The sequence below is a fragment of the Dermacentor albipictus genome, chromosome 2, assembly GCF_038994185.2.
Source record: "Dermacentor albipictus isolate Rhodes 1998 colony chromosome 2, USDA_Dalb.pri_finalv2, whole genome shotgun sequence".
Lineage (NCBI taxonomy): Eukaryota > Metazoa > Arthropoda > Arachnida > Ixodida > Ixodidae > Dermacentor > Dermacentor albipictus.
The window spans coordinates 131,476,609-131,503,296 of record NC_091822.1 but is presented as its reverse complement, the minus strand read 5'-3'; the positions used below and the strand labels follow the sequence as shown (position 1 = coordinate 131,503,296).

General features: G+C 47.6%; 3 protein-coding genes across 9 annotated transcripts in view; 1 reads left to right on the top strand and 2 right to left on the bottom strand.

Moving 5' to 3' along the window:
- Nucleotides 1-26,688, top strand: part of LOC135912552 (sperm-specific sodium:proton exchanger-like) — a 270,794-nt gene that overhangs the window by 8,033 nt on the left and 236,073 nt on the right. The gene's annotated exons all lie outside the window — the stretch shown is intronic.
- On the bottom strand, nt 868-18,701 carry LOC135912553 (uncharacterized). Of its 3 annotated transcripts, XM_065445021.1 has the most exons (8): nt 18,588-18,701; nt 16,187-16,297; nt 13,630-13,707; nt 9,934-10,017; nt 6,465-6,645; nt 4,881-5,048; nt 2,372-2,506; nt 868-1,216 (listed from the first exon to the last, which is right to left on the bottom strand). In XM_065445021.1, exons 1-8 carry the CDS (start codon nt 18,653-18,655, stop codon nt 1,091-1,093), a joined length of 951 nt encoding a protein of 316 aa, XP_065301093.1. In that variant the 5' UTR covers nt 18,656-18,701; the 3' UTR covers nt 868-1,090. The 3 variants fall into 3 exon arrangements, with proteins under 3 accessions (XP_065301093.1, XP_065301095.1, XP_065301094.1); XM_065445023.1 differs by lacking the exon at nt 4,881-5,048; XM_065445022.1 differs by lacking the exon at nt 13,630-13,707.
- The window catches only part of LOC135912501 (guanine nucleotide-binding protein G(s) subunit alpha isoforms XLas-like), a 38,044-nt gene continuing 31,258 nt past the window's right edge, over nt 19,903-26,688 (bottom strand). The window contains exons 9-12 of the mRNA XM_065444959.2: nt 25,703-25,919; nt 24,186-24,448; nt 23,281-23,518; nt 19,903-20,027 (exon numbers count right to left, since the gene is read on the bottom strand). Coding sequence (XP_065301031.2) covers nt 19,903-20,027; nt 23,281-23,518; nt 24,186-24,448; nt 25,703-25,919 — 843 coding nt within the window. The remainder of the gene's footprint in view (nt 20,028-23,280; nt 23,519-24,185; nt 24,449-25,702; nt 25,920-26,688) is intronic.

The window sequence follows — 26,688 nt, the reverse complement described above, 5'->3', positions numbered from 1 at the left end:
GGAAGCAAGTGCTTGTCACTTAGGTGGGCCATAATATGCGAGTAATTGCTGTCCCAATTGCTGTCCCAATGCGAGTAACTGCTGTCCCAGCTGTCCCAATATTTTACAGGTGATGAATGTAAGTGAAGTACACGTGTTGGGCGTGTAATTAGTCGTCTGCCGCTGCTGCTAAACGAGCTGCCCGAGCAGACGCTCAGCGCTGCCGCCGAGAGCACCTTGTCCTTCAGAATCGAATTATTTGCCATAATATATCGCGAATTCAAAACACCTAAAAACAGCTGCTTTCAAAACTCGCATTATGGAATATCTTTATTGTCGGTGGATTTTCTTCTTCTTTTGTTAAGTGTAACACACCTAATGAAATTCAGTGCAGTGTTTGTCTAGAAGAACAATTTCTCCATTGCCATGTGTTTACATCATCAATACCGTTTGGTCCCGGGTTTGACCTATTGGGCAGCCTTTGATGGCGCGATTTCTCTCGTTTATACAGTGATTTCAGTGGGCGAATAACAAATCCCGTTGACTGAGTGGTTCAATGTTAAGAAATTAGCGAGACGCAATTCATCACTAAATACCTGACAGAAGTTATGATTGAATACATCGGCGCGCTCGGGCAATCGGCATGATGATATACCAGCATCTCTCGTAAGCAACGGTGCCGAACTTCGGATTCATAACCCGCCGAAAATTGGCAGGGATCTGTTACCCACTGTTGCTGCCCTACAACTCGCCAAAGACGATTCATGTAATCTACATACCTTCATTTGTGCCCCAAACCACCATGATCTGTTTCTCGTCAATCTATCATGTGGACTTTAGGCGACGTCGAACGTATTGGTTCAAAGGCACAATTAGAGCACAGAGTGGTGCGCCTTTCATATTTTATTCACTTAAAAGATTATCGCACTATTAGGTATATTTGAGTATTTAAAAAAAAAGACACATTAACATAGTTGTCACTTGCTATAGTATACGGCAAATTGCTAGCCCTTAAAATAAAATAAAAACAAAAACAAAAAAAACGAGGAGGAAGGGTCCCCTTGACGTGGCCGTGGTGGCGGTCACTCGGGCGATGCCTCAGGGACATCGCTCACTCGAAGAGGTTCGTGCTGTTCGCTTCCGGCGCGGCCCAGTCGAGCAGGTAGACGCCATAGGTGTTGATGGAGAGCACCGACGTCAAGACGATGACAGCTTTTGCGATCGTTGCAATCAGCACCTGCGTCGAGAGAAACGGCTCTCACTGAACGTCGAACGAAAGAAAAAAAGAACTAGTTATTATTATTATGATGTGTTTTGCAGAAGTTGAATTCACATTGACGGATTGATTTATTACTGTTATTATTTTGAAGGATCTATGAGTACGGGGAGACGTCGTAGTGTAGGGCTTCGGATTAATTTTCCGCACAGCAGGTAGTGAAAAAAAGAAAAACCCCTGCAGTGGATTTCTGTAATGTAGACTTAAATCTATAAATTAAACTTGAGTTTTTGTACTGTGAGTGTGTTTCAAATCTCTACGTAGCCAGCCACATTGCTGTCTTCCCCGCACAGCCCCCGTCTTAAGACCTGTTCCAGTCTTGACGCAGAAAGCAAAGAGGACAGCATCAACGTTCGCAACGGTACAGATTACATGTACTGTGTTCGGTCGTCAGAGGTGTGACGATCGAACAAAGTAGGTCTTAAAATCGTATATTGCAAGTGCTTTCTTATTCTTTGTTGTTTTTTCGGTGAACGGCTTGGCTAAAGTTAGCTGGGATAGCCTACATACACTGCCGTTTAGCGGGCCCACGATACAGACGAGTGCCTCTTAGTATAGGGAGCAGCGGAATCGGATGGATTCGAGCGGGCGCGGTTAACCAATATTACAATTGTGTCGAAAGCCTGTAGATGTGGCCGGTGTGTGAAGTGCTGTTTCGGCTGGATGAAAAACGCATGGTTAGGAAGGCGATATGCACAAGTTGCCAAAAATGGACTGTGGTATATCGTCTGCAATCACCCGGATTAAGGAGCACTATGGTATCAAATAAGAAGCGAGTCAAGTAGCGGCAATTTTTTATAGCTTTAATGAGTTTTCTGAAGAAAATTACTCACATTAACCTTACGGTATATCTTTGAGTTACAAATTTAACGCCAGGTGGAGAACGATGTCTACGCATGTCCGTGTTTCAATTCGTAGAGTGGCGCAGATGAGTTGCCTTCACAGGCGTTAAGTTGGCTTTGCTTGCTGGGTTGAGTTGAAACAGACCTTCTATTTCCGTGAGTCCCGGCGGATACATCTGCTGCCTCAAAGCGATACCAACCTTCGATACCATCCCCTTCACCTGGACAGACGAGAGGCATTAAAAAAAAAACTCGGCTTCGGGCCATGGCTCACCAGTTGTAGAATGGGCACGTCGACCACTTCGTGGGCGACGATCATCGGCAGGTGGATGGGCAAGATCATGTTGGTGCAGGCGCCCAGAGCTGCCGGCACCACGTACAGCCACGGCTCGACCGAGGTCACCTTGGCCTGCAGGGGACGCGTACGATGACAAAACTCGCCTTCGGTACGTCAACGCGAGTACAGTGGCTATTCTAGCCACTGTAACGCGAGTATGTGGGCCGCGTGGGCTCGCATGGTGGCGCTACTGCTTCGAAACGCCCAGCGCCACCTATACCGGGCACGGCGCACATATACCCTTTGCAACCTGACGCGCCGCGACGCTGCGCAAGCCTCGTCAGCGCCTGATTGTGGAATCTGCGTGCGGCGCACTGCGAATCGGCACGTGTTGATCGGAGTTCGGGTAATCGAAGAAGTAGAAGAAAACAATAATTTGAGGCGATGCTTTGTCCCCATGGCCAAGCGATCGAAGAACAATGCACACAATTCTAAAACCTTGCAGTGCGCCGCTTGTAGAAGCTCTGTCCGCCGGCAGGCAGTCCTCAAGATGCGAAACAAAGCATTCAGTGTGTTAATTGAGGCGGAAGTGACACCAGCTGGCGTGAACTTATTTTACTCTTCATTTCGGAGTGCCTATAGACGGTGAGCAATGTTACGCGTCTATGGACTGATGTGGTTTAGTACGATTTGTGAGTACGGCGATTCGAGACAATTATTTTTTTTTGGTAACTGCTTCGTCAGCGTCTACATACTGTGGTCACCAACGGTGCGCAGTACGTTCTTTCGTGTACTCTGTGTCACCGTAAAAAAAAAATTAAATTATTGGGTTTTACGTGCCACAATCACTTTCTGATTATGAGGCACGCCGTAGTGGAGGACTCCGGGAATTTCGACCACCTGGGGTTACGTGCACCTAAATGTAAGTACACGGGTGTTTTCGCATTTCGCCTCTGGTTCACCGAAACGCCTCCTCAGTGAATGAAATCTAGTATGATGTTTGGTAGCATTTCTTTCATTATTTTAGATTAATAACAAAAAAGATTAAAGATCCGCTAGGTATTCTGGAAGGAATCAGGTTGATGAAACATTTCCACAGATTTTTTTTCGTGAAGCTAATATTTTCAGGGTGCAAGCGATATGACCACGATAATAGGAAGGGAGGGCGTATTAATGTGGTTAGCATTTTTCAGTGAATGTTTTCAGCAGTGCAGTATTTCGAGTGTTTTTTAGGCTGCCGTTGCTGCCGAGATATAATTAAGAACGCTTTGTTTTCTTTGTGTTATTCCCTAATTCACAGTGATTTCTTTCTCTGCAGTAATGTTTTCACAAGTAGCCATTTCAGGTGCAGGCGCTGTAATGTATTGTTACGTGGAGTATTTACACGGCAGTAGCTGGTCGGCGTTTGTTAAGCTTCACATCACAAAAGCCCAGAGCGGCAGGATCGTTAAGTCACACCAACATCGTTGTCTTCATTGATCTTTGAGGATCAGGAGTGCCGTAAGGATCTTGAGCAGCCTTAACAATATCATCAGATTTAGGTAAGCAGAAAATCCGCATTACCATATACGGATAAACATCTTATACTCTCAGTAAAGAAACTGAAGCAGATGCAGGGCCATCGTCCGCTGTATTAAGTGACTGATGCGGTGATCAGAAACGGGAGGGGTCTATTTTTATACAGTTCTCAGCTAGGCTGTATGACGGTGCGTGATGATGATATATGGGGTTCTATAGGGCAAGGGCCAATGATGGTCGCAAAGCGCCAAGCTAAGCGGTATATGCGCTTCTAAACAGGGAAATATATCTCGAGAGCTTGAGCGTTGCTGCCTCGATAAGAGCCATATACGATAACACGGTAATTTCATCGGATTGCATCCGTGCCCATTTATCAATGTTTTCATTGTTTATTCCGTTCAAAGCTTGCAAAAGAGGGAGAGAAACCGGGAGGCTCATTTGAATGCCTCAAAGAAGATAGAAGCGGACTATGTGAACATTAGGAAATTTTAGAAATAGGAAAGCGCGAAGTTAGGGGCCACTACCGGTATAGGGCGCATCGAGAGAACAGAAAAGCCCAAAGAAGAACCCAAGCGGTGTTTGAGTTCCGCGGATAGGAAATGGCGTTATATTTGAGTACGCAGAAATTCAAGTTGTCACTTGAGATACTCTTTTTGCGCTATCCTTTATACGCAGGCTCAACGGCGTCCACAAATTTTGCGACCCCCGTTTCAAAAACCTAATCAAGCTGCTGGCGCACTATCCTTTTAGAATGCCAGATGAAAGACGTTTATAAACGCATAGTTGGAGAAGTTCCCACAGCAAGCATGGCCGTCCGGATGTCGCGAATCTGTCAAGTTGGTACCCGAAATTCGCAAGAGCCTTAAGTTTTCTTTTTTAGAACAAAGAATGGCTCTTGTATGTAGTTCCATGTAGAGGAGTGCGAGTTGCTTCTCACCCAATTAACCCAATGCCATCGCATTTCAGTAAGGGCCGGCGGCTCACTCACGATTTTGACGACGAAGGGCATAAGGTCGACGTTCAGCGAATCGTTGTCGGCGACCTCGGCCAGCACGCTGCCGATGGCGCCCAGCAGCAGCTGGTTGGCGAGCGGAGAGTTGTGCTTCCAGAACTCCGAGCCCAGCGAGTCGAAGCCGATCTCCAGAAGGTTGTTGTTCTGGAGCCACAGTAACCCCCAGATTGCGCTCACCATGTAAAATGCGCTGCCTCGTTTCCACTGTTCAGACAAACTCTACAGACGTCCTATACTGTGGACGCATTTGTTCTATACGGCGCAAGTTCTCTGAGTATGGTCAGCGTGCTACGGGCGATGAACTATATGCGTCATCATGGCGAGTGAGGCCTGTCGCCGCAAGTTTTCTCGCTTATGTCTCTTTCACAATTAAGATATACTACAGTCCCGCCCTGCACAATGACCTCATTCTTCCTCCGTCATACATTTCCCCTCGTTTCGATCATGCACAAAAGGTGGGAATAATGTCGTGCTTAACGCAAACATGTTGTCACATCATTTGTACCCTGCACCTCACAGGACTGGAACCACTTTCCGGGATCATTCACGTCCACTGCTCACTATTCCCAAATTCATAATGTTTTAAACACTAGTGTGTTGCAATGTAACTAACCAAGTATGCAATTATATTTGTTATCGGTCAATTGTTTGAATTTTTAGTTTCCCGCTTTTATCTCATCTTTTCAGCTAATATTTTATTAACAGAACAAAGCCTGTGTGGTGTCTTTTTTTCCCGTATGTTCCACTCCCCTCTGTAATGCCTCTGGCCCTGAGGGTAATACAAATAAATAAATAAATAAATAAATAAATAAATAAATAAATAAATAAATAAATAAATAAATAAATAAATAAATAAATACCTCAACTTGCACGATATAAAGGTGGCGGCTGCCACCACATTGTACACCTTACTACAGCTGTACCCTTCAGTATACACAGGCGTCCGTTTAGCTGCATGCTTGTCGGTGCTCCTCCCTATCAGTCATGGTGTCATAATGTGCGCTAAATGCTGACGTAATATGTGGGGAAATCGTACAAGTTTCTACGTGGGAAGAGGGAATTATGGCTAGAAATGTGGCGCATGGGGCGCCTTGCGCTCTGTCTCGGTGGTCGCCCGCTTGGCGCCGCGTAACTGCGTATCATCTTCGGCGAATCTCAGCTATTTGCTAGCGAAATTCCATACGGTTTCTGGGCAGTTTATGAATTCGAATAGGTACCCCATTAATTTAATGGAACAGTCCGCGAACCCATGGTGCTTTATTACCAAGTACAGCTGAAATTTGTCATAAGGGACCCGAATAGGTCGTTTTGATGTATAAATCAAAGCCTAACTGAGAACTGCGGCTCTTGGAGAGATATATGATCTCTTGAACTTCGATGCCCGTTCAGTTACGAAGCGCCGAGAGAGAGAGCGTCACACTTCTGGCACGCCTCGCGTCACGGGGGATTTCTGGGGATATGCGGCACGCCTAAAATCGTCGCGCTTGACGTGTCTCGGGCTTTCGTGTGCGTCACGTGCGCAGCAAGTCGCTAAACGTGCAGAACGGCGCCGCAGCTTACCTCGGCGACGCGCGTGGCCAGCTGCACGGTGCTGTTGACGATGACGACGGCCCACGGCAGGTCCCGCGACACTGTCGCCCAGACGAGCATGCGCCTCTCCTTCTCCCAGAACCGCCGGATGGTCACCGGCATGGCGCTGCCGGCCACCAGGAGGAAGCTCAGGAACGACAGCAAGTTCTCGCTGTGCGGGGCGGGACACAGAAAGGATGCGCTCACGAGCTGTACATTCAGGAGGAACTGCGCGTACGTGCGGGCATCTCATTACTACACCGCCCCCCCGCCGACATTTAATTATGAAAATGTAAGATATCTGGCACGTGCCTACCGCATTATAAAAGACACCTAGCGGCAGGAGAGGAGATTTGGAATCTAAAAATGGAGCAGATCGAGTTGGAATCTATATTACCCTGAAGCTTTGTGTGAGTGCGCAAAGAGTCGAAACGCGAGTTTGCCTTTATTGAGTGTCCGCACAATGTGACACGGAAGGCTTTAGTATATTGTGGATACGCTAACGCAATGCCGCGGATGCACGAAGGCGAGCTTTCTGGTTCTTTCTTTCTTTGCCCCGCACGGCCGGCACTGCCGCTGCTGCGGATGCGCGGAGACGGACGCCACCTGGTGGCGGTGTGAGGAACCCAGTGGAGCGCGTCCTCCGCTGTGATTGGCTGGCCTCTTCTAAAGAACAGCCACGCCGCAGCACCCAGGGCAAAGAAAAGCTTTGCTTTTAGAATTTTCCTGTTAATTCTGCGGCACCCACGGATGTGGACTCCAGGCATAAACTCTCAAAAATACTTCATCGGCGAAAACAGTATTTCCTGATTTAGCGTGAGTTGCGCTTGGAAAACAGCGAGCCACTTCAGATATTTGCCTAGTGCATAACATTGCTGTCGATTCAAAAGCAACAATAGAAAGACTGTACACTACTACGCGACGACATATACTGGAATCACAGGAAATACGTACAGATATGCGTCTCTCTCGTAACACGCTTGGCGCATGTTAATAAATTTTGGTGCACAGCTAGGTCCAATCAGAAGTGTCTTAAATGATAAAACACGTTTTCTTTTCATTAGTGCTCCTGATTTTAAGGCGTCTTCCATGCATTTTCGAGCGACTGCACAAACAGCACCTGGAGGAGACATCCAGTCATCGCCAACAACTCCATCCTTGTCACCCGCCGAATCGATACGTGAACTGTGCGTGGATCCACGCGAAGAGCAGTTAAGCGAATTTTTGGCTTCACACGCTTTAACGCTGCGCTGGCACCAGCACCCTGTTATCATGGTCGAAATACCTGCCGTTATCAAGCATGCTGCATTTGCGGCCGGCGTGGACACAGGTGTGCCAGCCGGTAAACAGGGAGTGATGGCGTTGTTATTTAGTGTGCGGCTAGAGTCAAGAACTACGAACTATGTCCGAGAGGTTGCTGTTCGCTGTCACCGCACCGCGCATCGTTATATAGCCCAATAGCTGTCATATGACACGGCTATCCGGCCCAACGATTCCTCCTACAGGAAGCCAGACAAAGGCGGAAAGGCAGATTTCCCCAGATCAAACTTAGGGGCTTCAGCTTCTTTTCTTAAATTGCTACTGTCGGCATTATACTAGCGTCTGTTTTGCTGGAACTGTTTTCTGTTTTTCTTTCTCCGTCGCGTCCTGCTGTCTTGGTACTTTTGCGAGCCACTTCTGCTTCCGGAGTCCTTGCCCGTGTCCTCCTTTAGACTTCCTTGGAATAAAAGGAGTAATATCAAGCTGCCAAGAGTCCCGTTTGGAGCTGCCGCCAGTCGAGGGCAGTAACTCCCGAGTATAAAACGCAGGCCTCCACCGTCGCGCCGGGAAATGTGGGAGGGCAGGTGGGCCAGCCAGTTAAGTTAATGGGTAACAGGGGTCTAGGATACTGCAACCATGTACCGCTCGTAGAAGCCGCGGGGTTCGCCACCGCAGGAGGCACCGCCTGTCCGCAATTAGGACTTGAATGAACGACCACAGGACAGGGAAGCCATGCCGACCCGGTGTCACATGTTTCAATCAATAGCTTGTTGCGTGTCCGGCCGTTCATCGAGGACATTGGGTCAAAACACGTGGAAGCGGCTGGTGTCCAGGTGTGCAGCATAGCGGTGACTGGCCTACAAGGATGGGTACAGCTGAGAGGTACCCGGTCCTGCCCTCTTTTCATCCGCATTGACCTGCAGTGGCCAGCTCCCGATAGAATGTGGATGCCTGTGTGGCCTGATGAGGCGCCACGGGTGTGGGGGCGGCTGCTGGTTCGCTGGTGCCCTGCGGCTGCGTCGAGACCTACCCCGTGGCAGGCCCAGTGGCAGCGGCAGGGGTAGTCGCTGCCGCAACGCTTTCAATGTGCAGCTGCAGTATGGGCCGCATGCCGCAACGCGAAACGGGCGCGCCAACGCGCCGATAAGCGGCGCGTGTACTCGGCGCTTTTCGAGCGTTGCTGGCGACCAACCTTGAACATACAGGCTTTGTCGGAAGAAACTAAACCACTTAAACCACTGTTGTTTGCCAAATTTTGGCTGCGTCCTTAAATGTCAGCGGAGCTATAGAGAACGATTGAGAGCTTGGCAGCAGTGCGGGTACAACAAAAGGCCGACGCGCAGCCTTTGTCAAAAGTAATTACGGGCTAGTCCGCGTTATCACCGTTATGTCATTGGGCTTCTGCTGTGATGATGATGATGATGATTTATTCGCACCCCTCTGAAACGGGGCGGGGACAAATCGCCTGTGTGGGGGTTCCCGTTGCGCCTCTGACAGTGCAGACCTCTGGATGATGAGTACGAGACTTCTTTTCATTTTCCCAGGGCAGTGAACGTTTGGCATACCATAAACTTCTTTAATCAGGCCTGTAATCTGCACGGTGGTCACATGCAACGTATGACGAGCGTACTTTTGACAAAGACTGTAACTGTCGTGGCTTGCTGACAAAAGAAGCGTGGGCTGCGAGCGACGGACGTCATGCATGGAGGACGTCATGCCTCGTGGCATGCAATCCTGCTCAGCACTTCACGAGAAAAGCTTTTATTTTCTTTTTTTGAAGCTGCTAACTGGAACGCCAATGTATTAGCACGTTTTGGGCCGGATATCTCGAACTGAGTGCTATAGCACTCAGTTCGAGATGGTGAGTTTATAGACTCACCATTTCTGCTAACGGTATACGACTGTTTCACCAGCTTCCCTTTTGAAATTAATACATTGGTTCTGACGTGATCAATGAGAAAGGTATACCCAGTGAAACACAGTACGAGATACAAGGTAACTGCTCTTAGTGTCCGCTGCTTAAGAAATCCACCTGAAATTGTGGAAGCGTACGCACTATCTACCACGGGCAATTTTTTATAAATACTGCATAGCAAAAAAAAAAGATAAGGGAAGGCAGTAGGTGGCGTATGGATTGAAGCCATTATTTATTTAACGTGCATGCATTTTGTGACAAACAGTGTACCGTCCACGACCTTACCTTGTGCTGTACCGGAAAACTGGGCCCAGTATCATGAAACCGATGTAGCCCACCAGACAGTAAGCTATCACGAGGTCGTTGCTCCTGCAGCAGAGACCGCATGTTACGAAAACTTGTCAGCAGCAGAAACGGAACTCGAGATCGCATTTGCAACTTTGGCATCCCACTTGTTACGCTGCGCATTGAAGCGACAGAATATTGTCATTCCACGCCATTCCTCGCTTCAACAGGTACGAGAAGTCAAGGCATTGGCAATATGTACAACGATGCTTAGGTCTGGCCGAGACAGTCGAGCCCTCAAGTGCTGAGGAAATTCACGTTACAGCCCCCTGCGGCGCCTACCTACTGCCTGAAGTAAGACAGCCACTGTGCTGTACGGTGAAGTTTGTGTTACGGAATTCTATGCAGAAAACGCGATTCAAGGGCGAAATTCAAAAATTCATATTTCGCCTAAATATAAAAATCAAAATCAAATAATGACGGAAACAGAAAGCCAAAGAAACAGGCCTATCTAATGCACTTGGTGACATATTTTTAAAGACCACCTCATTGCGCAAGTCAGGGATGAAATCGGACCAAAACCGACAATTCAGTATGTTTGCCACCTGATTTTCTTTTTCTTTTTCTAATCTATACAGTGTACCATGTTTGCCGCAAGAGAATTTTAACTGGAAAGCACAGCTCCAGAATATTCAAGTAAAATAACAGTAATGAACCAATCAATATTAATTTTACCGATGAAAATTTGACAATTTGAGAAAATGTGTTTTCGCAATTTGGGGCTCCTAAAGCACTGTCTTACGCAAAGTTGCCAATAAGCTCCAGCAAATATTGAAGACGAGCCTTGGTAGGTTTAACACGCGAAGTTGCACAGTGTTATACACCAAAAATAACTTTTATACTAGTTTTCCCGCAGAAAAACAGGTTTCACGTACTTCAGCAAATGTTCAACGTGCGTCACGTGACAACAAAATTTCCTTACACACAAAAAAAAGAAAAAAAACCTTGGAGAAAATGACAACGAGCAAGGTAATAAAAATGCACAATTTTTTCCTTGGCGCGGAATAACCCAATGCAGCGCTACGTTGTTACGACGTCATACCAGATCTTGTTTTAAGCTAGTAGCTTTTGCTACTAGCAATAGCAATAGCAATAGCTACTAGTTACAATAGCTACAATAGCAATAGCAATAGCAATAGCTACTAGCTTAATAGCTAGTAGCTATTGCTATCCTCATCGAGCTTCGGCTCGGTGAGGATAGCAATAGGGGCTTGTTGGTACGGCATATCTTATTTTGTTATAGCGCAAGCTTGACACGGACAACAGAAGGCACATCTGAGCGCTGTGTGTCCGATGTGCCTTCTGTTGTCCGTGTCAAGCTTGCGCTATAACAAAATAAGGTTCTTCAGCTCGATTTGTCCGTTTTACGTGGTCGGTGGCTCGTGGTCGCTGGTCGGGGACTTTCACTGCACGCGCCGAGCGCGTGCTCCCGCACGACTGAGCCACGAGGCGCGTGGAAAACTAGTACTAGCACGAGGAAACTAGTGCTGTCGACAGCACGTGCATTACACGCGTGCTGTCGCGCAAGAGCTTTGTGGCGTCTGAAGATTTACGGGTAAACGAGTACGCATTTGGGCTGGTTGGTTCATGATTACGAGCAATAAAAACAGCGCTAAACGACGGGACGAGCGAAGGGACACAGACAACAGCGCTCAGGTGTTCCAATGGAGTGCTCGGGAAGGTGGGAGAGCAGGACGGCCAGTCGCCTTCCACGCATTAGCACAAATTAAGCCAGCAGTTGAAATAATCAGAAGGATAAGAATGGGCTGGGGTGCGTTTTGCAGGCATTCTCAGACCATGAACAGCAGGTTGACATTATCCCTCAAGAGAAAAGTGTATAGCAGCCGTGTCGTACCAGTACTCACGTACGGGGCAGAAAGGCTTACGAAAAGGGTTCTACTTAAATTGAGGACGACGGAACGAGCTATGGAAAGAAGAATGATGGGTGTAACGTTAAGGGATAAGAAAAGAGCAGATTGGGTCAGGGAACAAACGCGAGTTAATTACATCTTAGTTGAAATCAAGAAAAAGAAATGGGCATGGGCAGGACATGTAATGAGGAGGGAAGATAACCGATGGTCATTAAGGGTTACGGACTGGATTCCAAGGGAAGGGAAGCGTAGCAGGCGGCGGCTGAAAGTTAGGTGGGCGGATGAGATTAAGGAGTTTGCAGGGACAACATGGCCACGATTACATGATGGCATGGCACATGACCGGGGTAGTTGCAGAAGTATGGAAGAGACCTTTGCACTGCAGTGGGCGTAACTAGGCTGATGATGATGAAGTCAGCAGCTTGGGGCGATTTCTTCTTGCTTTGAATATTATCGGATCCCTGCTAATCGCTCAGCAAACGGGGAACACTGGAATGCGTACCCGATTTTCTTTGTCATAGGTTTTACCACGGATGGTTTGGCGAGTGACGCTCACGTGCCATCAAATTCGAGAATGTCCTCGCTGGAGGGGTTCTACAACATCCCTGTATCACAGCGGAAGAGGTGCATGCGTGTGACACGTCGGTGGTCCCTTGTATTCCCCAGGAACGTTAAAGGGACACTAAAGAGGAAAATGATTTCTTGTGCATCAGTAAATGACCTTCCTACGACACCAAAAACGCCACTTTTACCACGATAAGACGCTTGGTAAGCGTAAAAAGCGCAAGAAAGAAAGACGGGTGGAGACGCCTCCTTGAAGTTCCAGCACCTGGTCGCTGTGACGTCATAGATTTTGATGGAATCTTGTAGGACATAATTATATATAGGTACAGGTCGACTACATTGTGTTGTAAAGGAACCAAATATTAAGCATGGTAAGTTTCGCGTACCTTTACTCAGCCAACACGGCCTATATGTGAAAACATAGTTTGGAATCCCTGACGTCACACTGACGTAGCGGCGTCGGGGTTTCGGCGCGAAATTCAAATACTGATACTTCGACCTTCATTTTCTTATCTAATAATCAAACTATTATTTTAAGCTTATCGCCCACAGGGTTCTCAAACAACGCTTTATTTGTCTAAACTGATTTGTTGTTACCCTTTAGTGTCCCTTTAATTAACGAACATTCCTGAATGACCATTTAATCAGTGATAATCGAGTGATTTCTGATGTCCGTGGTAGAGAACAGTGCGCCGGCTAAAAATGTAATTTTCGTGTAAATTCACTGCACTGTTTTCATTTAAAGCATGTCACTCTCCACTGAAACGTACTGCATGCTGTCTTCCCCGTGATGGAAAAACGAAATGTTTCTAAGAGCGCTAGCCTCGTTCACTTCGTTCCGCTGTGGCTATCCTTCTATCGCCAATGCCCATCCCTACAACTGCACATCAGCTAGCTAGGTGCAGTAACAAGACTTGTTGGGAAGCTACTTCATGCGGCGCAATAATTCGCCAAATTTTGAACCTTTCGCCAATTCGTCCGAAAGCTGCTTCATCTACCGGAATCGACGTGCACGCTTTTCTTTGGAACCGAATTAGCGGAATAGAAGCCGTTGCCGTCGTCCCCTATGTGGAATAAGGGCTCGTGGCTTCTGCGATAAACAAAAAAATCTATTCGCTTACACATTATTTTCGGAAAAAAATTTCCGTTCCGTTCATTTCAATCGCACACAGATGGCTCGATGCCTACAGCGAGCACGTACTCGATGGGCCCCATCCTGCTCAGCCTGGTGGCAGCCGTGACGCAGATTTCGTTGACCTCCTCAGCCGTGTGGCGCTTGCTGAAACCGTAGCACGACAGTGTGACGGACGGAATACACAACTTCGATTCAATTAAATTCAATTTTATGGCGAAGTAAATTAATACAGGCACATTTTTATAAGGGAAAAAGTCCCAAAGTAAAAAAAAAAACTACGGGCACGATCACCCTTACGAGGGACTGATGAACAGAACAAGGAAAGCGAACTTGACAATATCTACAAAATAAGAGAAAAGTTCGAAGATCATTGAACAGACAAAAAATATCAGACAAGTACACGCATGAGATAACAAAATCATTAAAATAAATGAAAACAAGCTACGGAAAAAAGAAAAGTTCCAAGCATACATATATGCACACGCTAAATTTTTTTACACGCTTAAGGGTGCTGCAATTGCTTGTTCAATAACACCCTTTCATAATCATACAACAGGTCTTACGATACACGACAGCGAGCCTGAAGTACACATCTGCCATACGAGAAGGCGTAGTGTCTATGGTGTGCGCTTAGTCATATTTGGAACGCCATATTTGGAATCTGGATAAGGCACAAGCCCGGTATCGAAGTCATAAACGTTTTCGTTCGTAAGAACTGCATGTAATTTGCAGGCCGGCTTTTGCTGTTATGTTCCATCACGTCATCAAGCAATGTGCTCACTAGCGGGATTGCCGATCACCCATTATTACGAACCGGTCGAACTTCTTTCTAAGTGCAGGCCCGATGCAAGACACCCTAGTAGCATACCAAGGAGCAGTGCCATATCTCGAGGTGGAATTGAAGATACATCCCTGAAATGTAAGCAAGTCTATAAAAAAAAATTGCAAGGTATCAGGTGCGTCTCGCTGAAGTCAACATACATTCAAAGGCTGTGGTTTGTGGATCGATGTCTAAGTATAGTTTTAGAATTGGAGGAGTCAGCCGCAGACGTAACCAACGAGTCCAACACTGAACAACGCGACCTATTCGTGTAAGATTGGTGCACAGAAGTCAAACGGAGAGAGCGCTGACTATACCTACTGATTATTATTAGGGAAAAAAAACCACGAGATGTGTTAAATATTTCCAACTGAAGTTACAATTGAACTGAGCGTACTACTTGTTCATGTAGTGCACAGCGTTTCTGGAGGTCAATGGATAGAGATTATTACAGCTTTCTGACGCACTGGCTGTGCATCGTTATGGATGCTGCGATGACGTCACCGAATGCCATTAACGCTATAAATGGTCAGTCAACACGCTTTCGCTGTTTCAATTGAGGCACCCCAGCTCAATGTAGGCATACCGTACTTGAAATGAATCATTAGAGTTTTTTAGTTGAGCGTGCTTACGCTCAACTAAACGGATTGGATTGGATGCAGAAAGCAAGCGCGCTGGATAACACGTGGCGTTCCCCAAGACGGCGCTTTATTTTCCATTGGATAAAATGGACCGGTAACGCATTACAAGCGCACGTCTAGATACTTCATGGAGAAATGAGTTATATATATGCATATATACGTTTCACTGTTTAAGAGTGATCATAAAGTGTTTTTATTTTCTTTAATTACCCTGAATTTAGCCAGGGGGCGCTGCAACTACGAAAGGTCCGCTCCGCTACGCTAAACGTATAACTAAAACGTGAAAATCGCCCGCCGCTCTGCTGTGGCTTCATCTCGGAGCGGAGCGTACCGTAAAGACGCTCAACTAAGACACTCTATTACCAACTATTGCTCGGTTGTCAGTTCTGTTCAGTGTAGACGGTCGAGCTATGCAAACGACGCGATTGACAACGAGTCACGCATACAGGCGGCACGTAGGAAGTGATGTGCAGTGCGTACGCTGAATACAATTGATCTTTACTGCTGAAGAAGAAAACGCAATTACAAGAAAAAAGTGCATTTATAGGAAAGATTAAGGCGTCATCCGTGTGGCGACCTACGCCACATGGCGAGCGCATGGTCCGTCCACATGGAACAGCATTTCTGAATCCGAGGCCACTGGGTTCAGTGCCACATTTACAGGGAACAGCGCTAAAGGATGGGACGAGCTGAGGGCGCTGATGAGCGCGTCTGTAGTGCTTCTCGCTCGACCCGTCCTCTACCGCTCTGTCCTGGTAAATAACATCAGCTTTTCATTCTCAATACAAGAGGCAGAGTGCTGACAGAGCAGTCACATTCCTTCTTTTGGGCTGTGTGTACTTTTGAACTGATCTTTGAAAAAACTTCGACACCACTAGGATTCGCAAATACTGTCGGCAGTAGAAGGATCTACATTTGGGCGAGTTGGTACTGGTTGAACATCTTGAAGGGGCAGCGCGAAAAGACGATGACAGAAGGCAGGAACACACAGGTCAGCGCTGTCCTGTGTGTTCCTGCCTTCTGTCATCGTCTTTTCGCGCTGCCCCTTCAAGACTGTCGGCAGCTTTGACAACGGTCAACCAAGTGCCCTTCGTGTCGAAGCCCTATAGGGCACAACGCTCTTTTTTCATTGGTTTCCACAGAAGAGCATTGCGGCGCGTACCGTCCGCTCAGGTGGAAGAAGTAGAGCGCAGAGCAGCAAGACAAGGCACACAAGATCGAGGCGGGAGTCACCAGGACCAGCCACGCGACCAGACCTCGGACCCCTTTCTCGCTGCAGGGAAACAAGCGGGTAGAAAAGACGTGGAGGCTCTGGCGGAAAAGTTACCACACTGTTTCGTATATGTGCTTGAACAAAAACAAACACTTCCCGCAAGCTGCAGCTAGATAAACATTCACGTACTACCAGTCACTGAAGTACCAGTCACTTCACTTTAATTTCCAATAAATGATCGTTTCTTTATTTCATTTATTACGCACTATTAATAGTGCTTGCAAGATAGATGGATAGATAGACGGACGGACGGACAGACGGATTCAAAGTGCCCGAAGTAGGCAAGGAATGCTAATCGCATTATAACATCACGGCCAGCGAACGCGGTTTGACAGTCAATCCACCAGTTCTCAGGCCACGGTAATTCTACCACGGATGGTAAAGACGGGGGCAGTGACACCCGCACTCATTTTACGTTGATGTGGCACTGGAGCTGAAGTTGCTTAATAGGCGCTAAGTGATCGGAAACGCCATCTTGCGAAAGTGTATACGTCCCCCTCCGCTCTGTGTCGCCCGCGTGATCGCGTCGTCTGCTCAGACACTTGCGCCCACGCCTCCCTATATAGCTCCGACTTTTATGACTATTATGAAATGAATATACAGGCAGCATGCTGACGCAGTTACGTTGCCTCCACTGTACACAACGTATTATTCTTGCAGGCAGGTGCAGGTTTTAGATTTCAACTAAGGGTTCCGAATTTTGGAATGCTCGGTGGTTCTGCCTTCCCGACGGCCTACAATCTTTTTTTCCTACGGAAGAGCGTCCCTGTCCACGCCAACCGTGTGGACATCATGGGAAATAGGAATGTTCAAAGTCATATTGCGCTCTCCTACAATTAAATCAGCGCAAGCTTATTATTTTCCGGCGCCGTATGCCGAAAATATCGTAGCTATTTGCTATATAGAAGATGCAATAAAGATTGCCAACTGAAAGTCGGCGCTTGTCCTCGTCAAGAAGTCACGCTGTTTATATACTTTCAATCTGAACTACGTTATGATGCTTAAACACGTGTCTTACATACACCAAAGACGATGGTGTCACCGAACATTTATTTCCTTTAGTGTTGAATAACCGCAACGATATACTTACACCTCATTAGTAAACACGAAACCTTAGGATCGAAGTCAAAAGCGTTAAGCACCACACGGCCCCGCACGTCACCGCATCCTTTATTCACAGTCTCAAGCACCAGGGAGTGCTTTTGTACACACGCCAACGGCCATGTAACGCTTAACATGATACATTCACTAGTCGAAGATAAGCAGTTTCAGGATCAGTCAGAGGGGGCAAAGAAGAAAAAAGTTCGCGGACCGGACAATAACGTTACATAAACGACGAGGTGTTATGTCACTGCTCGCGTTCGCGACCTAAAATAGTGCGTCACACATGTAAGAAAAGAATAGTTATGCATCGCGTAAATTGTTGTGACAGTCCGATGTTTCAAAATGGGACGTACTTGTTAGATGAAAGGCGTCGCATATATCTGAGACTATTCAGCACCGGACGAGCGGAGCGATACATTTCCGAGACCATACGGCCACGGCGCACCGCTTGCGCTCGTAACCAAAACATGAAGTATAGGTCGCATAGCAGACACACAAGCGTTCGCATATAATACATCATTTAAGGCAGCCTTACGTAAAATTAATTCTATAGTTGTAATATATGAAGTAGTTGTTACGCAGAAGGTGTCACAGATTAAAAGAACAACTGCACTGCGAAACGCACGAAGTGGTACTTCTATGACCGTACTACACTCTTAGGCAAAGGTACACCCTTTGGGGTGTATCTCTGCCATAATCGTCATCTGCCTTGCTTGCGTTTCCATTCTTGAAAACGCCGCGCCCGCTACTTTCCTGTCGGGAATGCTATGTCATGCTGATAACGCGCATGCCGTTCGTAACTGGAAAGTACCGGGCTCGCCGCGTTAAAGAAAGGAAATGTGGACAAGACAGATGACGATTATCGTTGTGTGGCAAAAGGGTGTAATTTTGCTTAAGAGTGTACCTGCATATAGTTTTCGCATCGTTGCGTGCTAAGTATGAAACGGAATGCGGTGACAGTGTTAGAGCCCCAGGTACAGTCGCTTCCAGAGCATGGCATTGACGCGGGTTAGCTGGTACACTTCGAAGTCACCACACCGCGAAGGATGTAACAAATAGGCCAGAAACGCGAACGACTGTGACGACAGCGCCTCGTCGTTCTTGTTTCTCACCTATTCGCTCCGTCCTTCGCGCTTCGTGTGAGTTCGCTTCTATACGTGGCGTATACATATAGCTCGTAGCTCACACGATGGAATTGCTGGCGAGCGCGTCCGTGGCGGCGCTGGTGATCATGCTGGACGCGCTGGCGGACATCGTCACCAGCGAGCAGGTCAGCAGGCACGCCGTGCGCAGAGAGTCGTGCTCCCTGGGCGAGCGAAGCACGGGGCAGTCGGTCACTACGCTTGACGAGTACACCAAATGCTTTCCTTAAACCGCACAGGCATCACCACGGCGACGCGGTTGCGTGCTTCGCGACACTATCCTGACACGCCGCTCATGCACTTTGCACGAATCGGCGAGGGTGTTGACACATCGGCACGCGTAGTATTCGTGTGAACGGGTGTCGTGCGCCACCAACGACACCTTCGACAAGGCTCCGGCTGTATCGCTAACGCATCGCATCAAACGTGGGACGAGGGAGAAAGATGCAGCCGACCATGCTCTGCGCTTGCTGGACAGGGAAGGGAAAGAGGGCCATGGATGGCATATACACTGCAGGAGGGAAGATCAGAGACAGCCCCTGGAATAAGATAGGCAGGAGGGCTTAGAAAAAAAAAAAAAAACGAAGACTCGTAATCTGGATTCTTGATTTCGCGGCAGACGAAGCGCTACGAGCTGAGGACAAGACATGCGGACATCGTCACAACGTAGTGACGACGGACATTGAAGGCCTGGTGCTTATAAAACTGCACCCTGCATTGCAATGAGATGTGGTTGACAGCAGCGCTTGTCTTGGCATCGCTTTTCTCTTGCCCGTGTACCTAACTGTGGTATATCCCAGAGGTATGAATTCAGTCCATCTATAGCTTACTAAGAATATCTCTTAACATGTTGCTTCGGACGATTTACCGCCTAACGCAAACACGCGCGTGAGGTCATGGCATTGTGACGTCGTATATATGCGCATTGCTACGCAAGCTCTTCAAGGCAACCTTTACTGCTATCCTTGGCGCTCTCTGGTACCAATGACAAAACACACCAAGCTTAATCGTCCCGGCCGCTATTTATGAAATCGAGTTCGCCGTTAAGTGCAGCCCAATGTCGAGAAGTTTGAGAAACTGCGGTGCACAGTAATATAGTTTGCACCCTTAAAGGTGAGAAAAGGGTGTACATGTATGTATAACTCGCACACCCAAAAGGGTGTAAGTGTGTGAGGTGTAGACCGATTTACACCCTTGTTCATTTAAAGGTGTGAAATATAATTTACACCCTTAGGTCATAAGTAAAGGTGTTGAAATGCTATACACACTTTCAAGCGGCGGATAACGCACATTGCACGGTAACATCGTTATCGAGCGGTTACTTCTTGCATCGCCCAAATGCCGAAGTCTGCATTTGGGCTATTTTAGCGTATCGGCAAGCAGGCCATCGATGCCATTAAAGTGCGCGGTAAGAATATGCGTTGTAGAATTGTATACTTGCTTTGTGCGCCGTTTAGCCAGGTCACTGATAGGACTGGTCGAATCTGCGGAAGGAAATGCGGAATCAAGCAGGCGGTCGACTTCCACTTGAAAGTAGTAGTAGTAGTAGTAGTAGTAGTAGTAGTAGTAGTAGTAGTAGTAGTAGTAGTAGTAGTAATAATAATAATAATAATAATAATAATAATAATAATAATAATAATAATAATAATAATAAAGTTTATTGCCCATCAGAAGAAGATGGAGGAGGCTGTAGGTAAAAGCTACACGAGCGAACCGCTGCCTGACAGGGGCCCACAGCCCCTGTCAAGCTGCGGTTCAAGGTTCAAGGTTCAAGGCGGCAGTGAGAGAAGGTTACAGGAAGGAAATCAACGTCTAAAACATACATGGATAAGAAATGGACACAAGGAATTAAACACAAATGAGAAAGTTTAGGTACTTTGTACATACATTTCGGAGATACTTTCGTTGTAATTACTCAGGAGAGTGGGCAGGGTGAAGGACAGTGTTTCACTGGGATAGCTAGCCCGGGGGGTTATAACATCCTATTTTTCTTTGTGACGGTAATGTACACTGAAACATTTTCTTTTAGTGATGGTAAGTAGCGTAAAAATATTCTATTTTCAAGTGCTTCGCGTTTGAAGGCTAGTGTTAGCTTATGGTTACAGAGATTTCTTACTGCTATAATGTTTGTTTTCTGAAAAAGAAACTGTGTGTATGGCTGTATATGGCAAGTCATAAAGCAGTCTGACAAATTTTTTTCTGGAGGACAAAATGTTTTTGTAAATTAGTTGGCCCTCACTACATACTACGGTGAACCTGCGTTCTCGCAAACTCAGTGAAAAATATAAAAGTACGCGTTTTTCATAAACACGATGAGCACGAGATTGCGATAGAAGCATTTAGTCAAAACAATAGACCCGTTTTCTCAAAACTTAGTGTCACCGGGGTGCTTGTTTATGTAACATTTATATATATATATATATTGTTTCGTATCTGGGGAGCACAATTTCAGGAAAATACGATCGAATGGAAATACGATCGTATATCGTGCATTTGGTGCACGTAAAGAACTTTTGCATACTCAGGGAAATTACACCCTCGAGGGTGGATTTAATGTCTCTACACCCTTTCTCTACACCTTTACTTTTTCTGAAAAATTTCTAAAACACGTGCGTTTGTTAGCAGAACACATTTAGTTCACCCTTTCATTCATTTCAAGCTGCTTAAAAAAAAGTGCCATGTGCGAAATCAATCCGGTGTCCCCCACTAACGCGTATTGTATATCAAATAGTGGTTTTGGCCCGCAAAACCTCAATTTTTGAAAAATTCTTGTAAAGCCCCACACACCTTTCACAATACTGCGTTCACAGTTCCCAGATGGTGTTTGCCAAACGTTTATGAGGTCAGTATGACGTAAAAATTCCGTTCTCTGCATTTTATTCCTTTAGCATCCACCGTTCACAGAGGACCCACCACGGTATAACCCTATGGCTATGGCGTTGCGTTGCGGACCTCGAGGTCGCAGGTTCGATTCCCGTGCTGGCGGCCGCATTTCAGTGATAGCAATATGCAATGAAGGCCGTCTACTTAGATTTAGGTGCGCATTGAAAGATCCGAGGCGGTCGAAATTAATCCGCAATCCTTCACTAAGGCGTGCCCCATAAATTCAAGTACGCGCGGCTTTGAAGCGCACGTGACCACGACAGCCACGTGGCAGCTGTAACCATGGAAACGACGCCATAATCACGCCGATCACATGGCGCGCCAACTTCCACCTCACGGAAAGTGTTGTAACCAAGGAAACGACGCCATCAACAAGCTGAGCAAGGTTTGGTAACCTGTCGCCCCGACTTCCACTAATGCCCGGCTGTTATTGCGCGCCGCACACTATGACGTCATGGGAGAGTGAAATGTAGTGTATATCGCCGCAGAAATTCGGGTTGAAGGTCTCTCTCAATTTCCTTTTATTTTGAAATTTACGCAACCGATAACTTGAGTTTGTGCGCGTCAATTATCCTAATTCCTATCGCTCTTTCCTCTTTTACATGTTGAGAGTGGGTATAGAGCAAATATGGTGGCCTGAAAATAGTGCTGCAGGGATAAGGTTGCGGGAAATTCCACGCTCGCGGTGATGTCGGACCCGTTTGCCTACAGACCAAGCCCGCCAAGGTTTTGTACGCCTTCTCCGCCCTGCTAAAACGTTATTTTTGGTGTGTCGTGAACACTTTGGCCTGCGCTGCCTGGCTTCTTGAACACAGTGTAGAAAAGGAAGACCAATAAGCGCGGCCACTCATTCAATGTAAGCAAAAAAGAAGACCTTCGAATACACAAATGATATCTACGCCATGTTCTCCATGCATGCTTCTTTTCATTTATTTTTTTTATTTATTTCTTCATACTGTCAACCCTCTGCTGAGGGTTCTTACAGGGAGGGTTTAAATACAGGCAGACCATATATACAGGTGCATCAAGCGGCAGCGGAATCACAAAAATACATGTTTATCAATTTTTCAAATTCACAAACATCACTGGCTTCTGCCACAAAGCTTGGTATTGCGTTCCAGAGTTCAATCACGGCAGGGAAAAAAGAAAAGCGGAACACATCACTGTGAGCAAAGTATGGACGTAAAACATATTGATGATTAACACGACTGCTTCGTTTTCCTGGAAGCTGCACATACTCATCTTTGTTGATTTTTAAATGTCCATGTAGTATTCTGTAAAACACTTTCAGACGATTTTTTAGCCTGCGTACTTCTAGTGTTTCCAGTTCACAAGACTGCAACATCAGTGTAACGGAATCTAAACGGCGGTACTTTGAGCACATGAAGCGCGCGGCACGACGTTGAACTTTTTCTAACTTTGTAGTCATTTCTTTGTAGTCATTTCATACGCCGGCCAAGAGTGTATACAATGGCCACGTTCAGTGCGGTCCGCCAGCAGCTGAGGCTTCGTCTCGAGCCCACGGCAAGATTCCGTGTCCGAGGCGATCGAGGGCGCTACTCTGTACCACCGCGTTGTCAGATACAGTCAATTTCCGCCTGGTTGGTATTTTTCTTAGCCAATCAGACAAGTCATAGCAACCCTGTGAGCCAATCGGAACTGACGAGATGGCGAGCTCGACAATGCGGCGGAATTTGACGACGTCCGAAAGAACGGCACCGCGAGAATTCCTGCACGTGCAAACGCGCAAAACGAAATGGCGATGAAGGCTTCGGGGCGACGCGTGACCCCAGCGTTTCCCCTGTGGTGACATCTCAACACGATGGGTCCTCGACAAAGTGACGCGTCGCTCACCGTTTGCCGAAGCGGAGGCAAACCGGCCGACGGGCGAGCTGACGTGCGAAAAAACGCTGGACCGTCGCGGAGCCCGCGACACCCGGTGCTTCCAGGCGTTGGGCCCGGTCGGACTTAGCTGCTTGCTGAAGCCGCCGGCAAGTTCCGAGGGAGTGACGCCTGCCACGCCTGCGGCGAACTGGCACGCTCCTTTAGATGACCGCAGCTTCTCGCCGGACAACGCCAGTCCGTCGGGAGACTGGCAGGCGAGGGGAAAAAAAGAAAGAGAGGGGGATTTTACCGGCGTTAAAATGCTACGAAAGCGTTAGCTACGATGTACAGTCAATGGCGAAAGGTTACGGACCGCGCGGGACCTGAGAAAGAAGCTGAACATCTCCGCAGCCCCGGAACGCCGCTTGGTACCTGGATTTCCAGCCCCTACTGTATGGTCTGTGCGAACAACAGTGTTGTTCGGTTTTACTGACTGCGGTCTCGCGATCTTCTCGGAAATTCTACGCTTTCAGAGCTCCCCCAAACCGTGTATAAACATTTGCGCTTGACTTGACGGGCTGCTTTAACAAATTCTGGGCGAAGCTAGGTTTTATTCGATGATATGTGCAAGGCCATTGCTTTGCATATGCTTCTATTTGCTGGAATTTCTTCAGAATTAACAGCGAAAAGTCTATAGACAGTCTACAGATATATATGTACGAGAGCATCTACAACGTACGCTCCTACAACGAAATAACCTGTATAACGAAAGAATAATTGTGTCCCGGTTTTATTCCGAGCTGTACGGTGCGCGCAATCGTTGCAACGAACTGGCCCCTATAACGAATAATTTCGGAAGCCCCGAGCATTTCCTTATAAAGGCGTTCGACTGTATGTCACATCTATTCGAAGGGTCGCCCGTTGTCGCAACCCACCGCGCTCGACCTTCCCATATCGCATTCGTTGAGGTCTTTTGGCGAGGGTAGTCCAAAGTCCACAGTCGACTGTCGCCTCCGCACGTTGGCTGGGGCTTGCGCTGCTGCTGCGCTGCTCGGCAACTTCATGATGGAGGGCCGGCCCACATCCACGCCCGTCGCGGCCGCAGGAGGGCTTTCGTTCGGAGGTTCTCCGCCCGCTTCCGGTGGCGCCACTGCAGTCGCGGCTCCCTCCGCGGTGCCGGGAAACGCCGACCGGGGCGCTGCACCGCGTACGGGAACACGCGGGTGCACGTGCGTAAGAATGCATTCGATACGCCGTGTATACGTGGTGCGTAAGAAACATGAGATTCATCGTACGAGCATTTCGTATACGGTGAGCCGGATCCAATTAACGGGTCTTCTTTCTAACAGGCCTTTCCAGCAGGTGACGACAGTCCGAGCACCGGAAAGATGGCTGCTCAGCTGCCTGTCGCGGAAACGATCCCATCTGACGCGCACGACTTGTCGTGCCAACCACAGCATCCAACATATTTCCTACAGATTTTAACGCGACTCAGCAGTGGCAGCCGCAATCTGTATGACGTGCAGTTTTTTTTTTTCACATTTGTAAACTCATTAAGATTGAATAAAGATTAAGTATGAACAATAGCACTCTAATTACATACAAGATTTGGTACAATCGTCATTGCTTTGTTGTTCTGCTGGCCGCGGGGTCATGCGTTCGATTCTCAAGTGTCAGGGCTGCAGTAATACTAAAGCGGAATACAAGAATGATTGTGTACCGAGTTTTCGGTGTATGCTAAGCACCTTAGGTTGTCAAAATTTGGAACTCTCCACAGTACACCACGGCGTCTCCTATACTCAAGTTGCACCTCTGCGGCACACAGACTCGGGACTCCTAACAGAAGAATGGTTTGAGTCGTGTTAGTAAATTGCCCTTCCACAATACCAAAAAGGCCGCTCTTACCACGGAAAGACACTTGGCGAGCCAGTAAAGAATCAAGAACGTAAGGTGGGTGGCGACGCCGCCTTGAAATTTCCGCACCAGCTCCCAGTAACGTCACAGATTCTGACGCCGTCGAGTAACGTCACAGATTCTGAAGCACGAGGTCGCGGGATCAAATCCCGGCCGCCGGGATTTGATGGGATGATTTCTATGGGGGCGAAATGCAAAGACGCTCATGTCCGTTGCATGAGTGGCACGTTAAAGATCCCCTGGTGGTCAAAATTAATCCGAAATCGCCCACTACGGCGTTCCTCGTAATCAAATCGTGGTTTTGGCACGTAAAAGCACGGAATTCAATTCAGTGCGAACTTCAAACGGGTCGGGCTGGGTAAATTCGTTGTAACACCGCCCGACTCGACGATCGGTGTCCCACTGCGACTGCTCGACGGTCGCAGCCGGCCACCGCCTCGGGTGCCGCTGACCCTAATTACGTCACTGCCCGGATCGACTATCACAAGTTTGCCCTTTTGCGCACAGTGCTGACGAGGTTGCAGGACAGCAAGCTCACCACCTGCATCGCTGTTGGTTACGGCCAGAGCGGCGCCTTCCTGGGAGCGCTTCTTCCGACGGTGGCTCCCGGTGCTAGACTTTCGCTTGGGAGTGGTGCCGTCGCGCGAGGCGGCGGCGGCTGGTTGCGGGTCCTTCGCGGAAGATCCCGCGGCAGTCGGTGCTGTCCCGGCGGGTTCCTTGGTCGACTTGTCGCGACGCTTGCGGCTCTTTATGCTCTGCAAAAAAAGTTGCGGAGAGGGTCGACCGAGTGAGGACCGCTGGCTCAACCTCCCTGTCCGGGTAATGTGTCGCGGTTTTAGGGAACACCGAAACAGCGGAGACGGCAACGGCAGATAGTGTTCCTTAGATATTGCACAGCAGCACGATGTTTCTGCATGTGCTATATACAGCGACAGTACGGATGATTATGATGATGATTTAGCGAGAAGGTTGTTTGGACGAATTTTCACTGCGTGTTGGATGTATCCCAGCAAGGAAACAAAAAAATTGGTAAGACGAATGCCCTGTTGTCAACAGCACATCTCTCTTGTTACTTTCTGTTTCGCGCTATCATGCATTCAATATGATGATGGTGATGACGACGACGACGACGATGATGATGGCTAATGGTACCTCCTTTGAATCGAGGTGGCGACAGTCACCTATGCTGTGTGAAGTATAGGAACTCTCACGTGTTACCATATATATTATCGCAATCTAGAATAGCTTCAATCCCTAGCTTATCTTGTAGAGCTACCTATATATACCTGTGAAGAGGTAGAGACGATGCCGGTCCCGTCTTGATCCCTGTTTTTTTTTTCCTCGGCTACTCTAATCGTCCCTTGCTGATCTCCATCGCTGGCCACTTTAAAGGAAGCTTTAGCTCGGGTGCTCCTATCTAAATACATGTAAAAGGAGAATTCGTTTTTCTCGGCAACCACTGCACTAAATTTGACTGGGTTTGCTGCATTTAAAAGAAAAACTTAAAATCTAGTGACTGTTGGT

Excerpts from the sequence above, each read along its gene's own strand:
- LOC135912553 (XM_065445021.1), bottom strand. The coding sequence starts at position 18,655 with ATGTCCGCCAGCGCGTCCAGCATGATCACCAGCGCCGCCACGGACGCG. Across the intron at positions 16,298-18,587 it reads CTCGCCAGCAATTCCATCGT|CGAGAAAGGGGTCCGAGGTC; the intron begins GTGAGCTACGAG and ends GTTTCCCTGCAG. Across the intron at positions 13,708-16,186 it reads TTCTTCCACCTGAGCGGACG|CAAGCGCCACACGGCTGAGG; the intron begins GTACGCGCCGCA and ends CTACGGTTTCAG.